We start from the raw sequence: 8150 nt of genomic DNA, 5'->3' as shown, positions 1-8150 counted from the left end.
AAATCTACATTTATTAAAATCTTACTTTATATTATTATAAACTAATAAAATTATAAAATATAACAATGTTACTATCATATTTTATAATTTTACAGTCACTACAAAAAATTTTTTTTATAAAAAATTAGTCATTTTTTGTTTTGCAGTGACTGCAAAATATTTTTTTTATAATAAAATTAATATATTTTTATTTTATAGTAATTGTAAAACATTTATAAGTATCGTTGTATATTATATATCAAATTTAGTAGAAATTTTTAAAATGATGAATATTAGATTATATGTTTCTATTTTAGAGTATACTTGGGTATAAAACGTGCTTTTTTAAATGTTTTTATCTTTTTAATTTTAACCGGTTCATACACTAGTTTTAATAATAAAAAGAACGCGGGAAAAAGTCAGAAGACAAAGTGAAGGCTTCCGATTGATCGAACGGCTTAGAAAATCACACGTGTATGACGCACGTGCATGTCACTTGCACTGAGACTGAGACTCTTGTTTCTCTTGCAATTATGAGTGTCTTCTCCCATCAATCATCATGCTTTCGTCCAGCTGAAAGTGATGCTCTTCTCTCTCTCTCCGAGATAAGTCTCAATGTAGTCCCTGAAGTTGCACTCGAGCCTCATAGTAGTCCCTGAACTTAAAAGTTCCTCAGAGTCATCCCCAAACTTGCACTTCGGGACTCAAAGTGGTCCTTCCGGCAATTTCAGCACACGTGGCGCAACCAGAAAGCTTAGCTGGCAGCGTTGGTGACACGTGGGACTCACAACGGCTAGCTGATGTGGCAGAGTAAACTCTTCCGACTCAATTTGGTCCCTCATGTGAAGTTAAAACCCTAATCCCCTCTTTTGAAGGCCACATTGTTCACTCTGCTGTCTCCTCGTCGGTGCTGTGTTCTTCTGTTCTCCCTCTCTGAAGCCCGAAGGTTATGGCTAGCACGAGCAATGCAGCTGGGAGCTCGAACAACCCACGATCGTTAGAAGCATCATGAGGAGAATGAACAGAAACAGAGAAGCTCATTTGCCAAAAATAAAAAAAAAATCATGGGAAGCCTGGTTTCTCTAAAAGAGGTAAGCCAAAAATGAAAAAAAATGTGGTTTCTCTATTTTTTTTTTATATTGTTGTTAATCTAATATTCACAAAAGTTCAGGCCGTTTTTTTCGATTGTAATTAGTGGGTATGAACGCCTCTGTTCTGTTCTCTGTGCTAGGGTTTGATCACTACTGGCTTTCGTAGTGGTTTGGCCAAGAAAATTGTAGAGTAGGAGTGTTTCTTATGTTTTGATGATATGAAAATATGTTCTTTATGTGTTAGGGTTTACTGCTCTTAGTGGAGGAGTTTCCAAACTGTTAATGTGTTTCAGAACAATGACTCTGATCAATGAATTTGTTAAACAAAGTTTGCATGATCACAGTAGAAGTAAAGATCTTTTGGGAGTTAAAATTTTTTGTAACTCTGATAATGGATTCTGAATTTGACTGATTTACCTAATTGCTTTTCTTTGTATTGGGTTGGTTTAGTTAAACTGAATGTAATATGTAATGCTGTTTAGTTAAACTCAGTGTGTGATCATAAAGGATTCTTGCATACATAAGTTAGAGTAATATAAAGTAAGTTTTGCAATTGCTAATGAAGATAACTTAGCTATTGGAATAGTCAAATTGTTTGATAAATTTGGTCTGGACTAGTGGATTAGTTGTGGAAAAAGGTATGTAAATTTGAATGGTTTGATCCACCAAGATTGAAGTTAGTGTCTAGAGAACTGCTATCCTTAGTTACACCAAAATAATGTTCTTGATTTCACACTTTCTTATGTTCACATGACACAAATCATTAGCAACATGATCAAAATAAAGGTGAAATATCATATAATTTAACAGTTAACAACTAACAAAGTTAGGCACTCTATTCAATACCCCGGTCCACAATAACCTTTTTTAATAAAAATTTTGAAAAAGAAAATCAAAAATAATAGAAGACTTAACTTATATTGTTAATTTGAATATAGTGACAATATAGCACAGTGAAATATTAGAGGGAGAAGGAGAAGTAGAAAAGCAAGGAAGTGGTTCTTTTGTTGCCAACTGTCAAGTAATGAAAAGGAGAGAGTGAGAGTGATGATGAAAATGGTAGAAGAAGATTAGGACTGAATCAATGCTATAATATGAAGAAGATAACAGATGCCATTTAATGAGCTTTCATTAACTACTATTTACCATTACTATTTCTAGATAGTTTTTCTTGTTTCATCTCCACCTTCAGTGTTGTATATTATTTTATTGTTTTTTAACCTCTCTAGTTAGTGATTACTTTAGCTCCAAATTTGGCAGATTTTCTTTATTTCTGTGTGCCTTTTTTTGTTGGTAGTAAGTTGTAGTTGTATATATATATTTTTCTCAGTTGCAAAAGAAAAAAAAAGGGTATTGGTCTTGGGTTTTGTGGGAAACTACACGGAGAGTGAAGTTTGGTGCCTGTCCTTGTGATTTATTTGCCAGTTTGATTTAAGGCACATATTGCTTATTATATATGGTGAATTAATCCTAGACTGATTATATGATGTTAATACACTGGGCTGCTGTCTATATATGCAGAATTAATCTTGAACTGATTATATGCTGCATAATATTCTGTCAATCTATTATTACTCATTTATCCTGTTCTACATAATATTCTGTAACAGTGCTGTGTAGAGACTAGTTTGATGTCACTTACATAAGTCTAGGGACTAGTTTGATGTCACTTGAACAAGTCTAGGGACTATTTTGATGTCACTTATATAACTGTAGGGACAGTTTTGCTGCCCGAAAATAACTATCTGACCCCTTCCTTGGTATCTAAAACAGGGCCTTATAAATACAGTTAAGGAGGTTTTTCCAGATGTCCATCACAGATTCTGTGTTTGGCATCTGTGGAAGAACTTCAATAAGCAATGGAAGGATCTCCAGCTTAGAGGGCTACTTTGGGATTGTGCAAGATGTACTAGCCAAGATGGCTTCCTTGATATCATCAAAAAGATTGAAAGGGTTAATAAGGAAGCCTGGGAGTATTTGAACAAGTGGCCCTATGCAAGGTGCAACACAGGAAACTGCTACAAGGCTTGCAAATTTCATGAAGTTTGTACCCAACCCTGGATTCAAGGCACCCAGACACAAAAATGAAGATTAGGATGATTATGTTTAGGAAAAGCAGGCTATTTTTTTGTATCTATTTTGTTGATGTTGTTTACAATGCCTAAAACATTGTCCCAGTGTTCGGGATTTTAGTATTTGAATTTTATCAAGTCAATATGTCAACAACTTTGATATACTTGGTGGTTTGGCTCTATAATGTCTTTTTTGAATCAAACATTACCAATATGAATTATGAATTATGACTTTATTGAATTGAGTTTTCTCAACTTTTTGTTTATATCTTATCCTCTGTTACAGACTTAAAAGTAGTTCAAATCCTGTCCATTTCTATTTCATTGAAAAGAAGTCCAGAAATAAAAGTATGCATATAATCAAATACTTTAATTTCCATTTCTTTCAAACAAAAGGATAGGAATAAGTACATGAACAAGGAATGCATATAACATGCATGTCATTTGTTTTTTGCTAGATACAGTTGACCCTGCTGTCTATCCAGCTTTAATACAAGAACACCAATTACAATCAGCAGCATGAACACAAACATCAAAATTTTCCCTATTTTTAGAACCCTAATTTCAGCTTCTAATTTACCAAATTTCTAAGCCATCTTCATCTTCCATTCTTCATCATCAACTGAATGTCTTGTTCTATCATCACATGGCATGGCATCTTCCAAAATTTTATCAACCCACATAAACAATCCACACCATTTCTTACCCACAGTCTGCATATCAAAGAAAATTCAATCAGCAAAATTTATATCCATAAATACAGCAATCAACAACAATAATACTTACATTGTAGTTCGGGCAACCCAGGAACGGTCTCCCTGGATTAGAATCCATCCCTGACCACCGCAGCACCGGTCTCGACCCGCAAGCACACCATTCTGGCAAACGAGCTTCTCTATTTCTGTTCATTCTCCTCATGATGCTTCCAAACGATTGTGGGTTGTTCGAGCTCCCAACTGCATTGCTCGTGCTAGCCATAACCTTCGTCTTCTTCTTGTTCTTCAAGAATCACTGTTCAAGCTGAACCACAGATCTTGAAAGCAATCCATGTAATATCTCTTCTCTTCTCTGCCATAGTGCTTTGTGTTCCTTTTCTTGCTTAAGTTGCTTTTTTTTTCAGCTTTCTACATTTCTTCAAACGGTAATCACTTCCTTTTTCAGTTAGGAACAGCTAACACTATTTTCGGTTCTTTCTCTTTCTCCTTCATTTATTTAGTAATCTCTTCTATTTGGATTTAGGAATCTTGAAATGCGCATTAAACTGCTCTCAACTATATTATTTGTTGTGCGTCTCATGTGTTGAATTCAGAGAACCTCTCGGGCTTGAAGAATCCAAAGAGGATTTTAGCTGAATTCGGTGAGGGTTGTGTAGTGATAGGAACAGGATTATAGTTGAGGGTAGTAAATGGAGGAAATGAACAATAGAGGGGAATTTGTAGCAAAGTCTTCATTAAGGTCAGCTGCGAGTCTTAAATCAACATTATCTGGAAGATCATCCCCGCGAAATTCCCCAATCTTTCGGCGGCTAAATTCCAGCCGGACACCAAGAAGGGATGGGAGGACTAGTGTAGGTGCTGCATTGTGGTTGCGGAGCAATCGCGTCCTCTTGTGGTTGCTTCTCATTACCCTCTGGGCTTACCTTGGATTTTTTGTTCAGTCCAGATGGGCTCACAGCAATAAGAAGGAGGAATTTTCAGGCTTTGGAGGCAGGTCACATGATATTGATTCAGATGCTGAGCAGAGTCAGCGTAGAGATTTGATTGCTACCGATAATTCCATATCTGCCATGAATGAGACATTTAGATATGAAGAATGGAATGATAAATCAGTAAATGTAGCTTTGGCCAAGAAAGAAGAGGGTCGTAAGACAAACTCGAAGAAGAAGAGCAAACGACCAGCATGATCTTCAAGAGGTAAAGCTCGAGGTAGGAGAAAAACGATCTTCAAGAGGTAAAGCTCGAGGTAGGAGAAAAACAAAATCAGAAGTTGAGAATAATTGGAAATATTGGGTTGGAACTTGATGAAAATGGAAAATGTTGGATGTGAGTATGTCTGTATTTTTTCTCTGGTTGTAAGGGTGACAGGGCATATATACCTTTTAATGGTGACAGAGCACAGATATCTTCTAACGGTGACAGGGTACAGACACCCTCTAATGGTGATAGGACACGGATTTTCTCTAATGATATTAAGGCGCAACAGAGAGACTATGCCTGTGTTAGCTACCGAACACGTCGGGTTGGGTTGATAACCGACAGATTAGACTCGTCAGCCACTAGGACAGACATGCATCATATGCATCTATATGTTTGTTTGGTGTGTATTGTTTAGAATGCTTAATTGATTGCATCACTATTTGCTACTTGTTTATCTGCTGTATATGCTTTCTACCTGTGATTTTCTTGTATGTAATAATTGTGTTTGTAATAACTATTTTTCGGTGGCGGTTAGGAGGTTCGGAAAAGTTGGATTGGGAAGTTTTAGATAGAGTGAAGACCCGTACCTAGTTGCCTATTTTATTTTATGGTTTAGTTATGTTTATAAGCTTTAATTATATGTCGGAAGTTCTAGGATTGCCTTTGACTTTCCCAAGACATTATATGTTAGATATGTGGGCACTGTTACCATGCTGAGAACCTCCGATTCTCACCCCATACGATATTTGTGGTTTTCAGATGCAGGACGTGAGGCTCATCGCTGAGGCATGCTGAAAGCTTCTGATTAGCGAAGATCCTTATCCTTTGGGGCTTTATTTTGGTTATATGTATTTATATAGATACTTATTATCTTCGCTTATTATATATGTGATGTATTAACTTCCTTTTAGTGGCTACTTTGAAGAAATAGGTTCTGTAATTATGTATGTATCTATATGTGCTCGGGCCGGTTTATCTTCACGAGCCGAGTCTTGAGTTTTGTTATATGTATTTTGGAACTCTTGGTATATAATCTTGTTAGCTTGCTCTATCCTGCTTCGTTTATCTTATCGCTTTGGGAGTGTTGCGCTTTTCAATTTAACGATTTTATTTTACCCTTTTCTTCAAAAGTTCCTAGTTAAATATCTTTTTTTACTATTACTATATATATATTTTTACTTTTAGAGGTCGTAGTATCTCACCACCTCAGTACTTAAGCATAAGTTCATACGCATAACATTCATAGTTAGGTAAGGTACACATAACAACCAAAATTTCATATTAATAACATCCATAATTTCATACTCATAACATTCATAATTTCATACTCATAATATCCATAATTAATACATTTTTATAATTAATATTACTAAATTTTAAACTATGTGTCTTGTTATATATTTCAAATTATCTTACATGTACACCAAAGAGTCATAATTTTAATATTTTTTATTTATTATTTATACATATGCTTTATATATTTCAAATTATCTTATATGTATACCAAAGAGTCATAATTTAAATATTTTTTATTTACTATTTATACGTATTCTTATTTATTAATTTTAATATGACGAGTTAATAATTATTTTTAAAATTTTATTTCTTAATTTTTTTATATTTTATTTTTTATTTTTTATTTTATATTTTATAATATGTAAAATATGAGTTGTATAATAGAAGTTGTTAAATTCTCTAATTTAATATCCATATTTTTATACGTATAATATTTATATTTTATATACATGATATCTATGATTTTAGGTGATTTTCGGGTAGATTTGGTAGAATCTTGTTCAGAGACGAAGAAAGGATAGCAGATGCTATCAATCATGACCTCAGTGCATTCTAAAGAGCATATCTTGAGCTACAGAGGTTCAATTGGCGCGGTCTCAACGGCGTTGAAAAGCTAACTTTCAGAACTTTCTAGCAATATATGATAGTCTATACTTATCTTCCAGACTCATGCCCAAAATGAGCGTTGAACGTCTACCTCTAGAGTTCAACGCCCAAGAAGAACCAGCCTCCAGCGTTGGACGCCCAAAACTGGTGTTCAACACCAGCTAGGGAGCAGAGGGCAGCGAGTTCATCCCCTAATGAGCGTTCAACGGCCATTTTCCAAGTTGGACGCCAAGCCTCGAATGAAGCACATGACCAAAGGATTTTAGCACTCTTTAGCTTACCTAATTTTATCTTTGTACTTTTTAAATTAAAATTAACATCTTTTATGGTTAGCATCTCCTATTTAAACAGGAAATCACTAAGGTTACGGGCACACACAGAACATTATTTTCAGATATTAGTTTTCTCTGTAAATTATGAGTAACTAAACCTTTTGGTTAAGGTTAGGAGCTCTGCTTATCTTTATGGATTAATATCATTACTATTCTATTTTAATATACGTTTAATTCAGTTCTAAGGTTTGTTTTCGTTCTTCATCCAAATGAGACTGGGTATGTCCCTTTCTCTACATAAGTTCCTGTGATACTGGGAAAAGGTCACTTGAGCTACAGCTTGAAAACATTCCTCCTAAATCAACAAGTTATCTGGCTAATTGGGATACGTGACATATAATCGGGTTAGTTATTGGTAATTGAGATTTTTGTGGCGCTAAACTAGTTTTTTGAACTTCACCTTCTGATCCGAAAGATCTGACCTTATCTGTGGCGTTTTGAGTAGGATTGGAGGAGATTAATTCACTGAACGGACAGATTTTAATCACTTACAGTTTGCCATAGAATGAATCATTCATTATTAAAATAATTGGTAAGAAATATTAATCCGGATGGGTAAATATCTCCGAGACCTTATCTATTCTCTCATTACTGTTTCTACACCAATTCTTTATTACTTTCTTTATTATTGTGTTTCATGCAAATTCAACAAACAACCACTCTTTTTCTATTTGCCTGACTAAGTCCAGCAAAATAGTTATTATTTGCTCAATCCAATAATTTTTGTGGGATCGACCCTCACTCACTTGAAGTATTACTTAGACGACTTAGTGCATTTGTCGAAGAAATTGTGTGAGTTAAATTTCGCACACTAAATTTTTAGTGCAGCCGAAAGTGTGACATTCTGATAATAAAAAT

At 34.7% G+C, this 8150-nt stretch overlaps 1 protein-coding gene across 1 annotated transcript in view; it reads left to right on the top strand.

Annotated features, from left to right (window-relative positions):
• LOC107613262 overlaps nucleotides 4099-8150 on the top strand; it is a 7729-nt gene continuing 3677 nt past the window's right edge. Inside the window, exons 1-2 of the mRNA XM_016315187.2 lie at nucleotides 4099-4191; nucleotides 4452-5001. Of these exons, the coding sequence (XP_016170673.1) occupies nucleotides 4548-5001 (454 nt within the window). The 5' untranslated portion in view covers nucleotides 4099-4191; nucleotides 4452-4547. The remainder of the gene's footprint in view (nucleotides 4192-4451; nucleotides 5002-8150) is intronic.

The sequence above is a fragment of the Arachis ipaensis genome, chromosome B08 (genome assembly GCF_000816755.2).
Source record: "Arachis ipaensis cultivar K30076 chromosome B08, Araip1.1, whole genome shotgun sequence".
Lineage (NCBI taxonomy): Eukaryota > Viridiplantae > Streptophyta > Magnoliopsida > Fabales > Fabaceae > Arachis > Arachis ipaensis.
The sequence above is the reverse complement of the archived record's forward strand: the minus strand, read 5'-3'. Positions and strand labels throughout refer to the sequence as shown.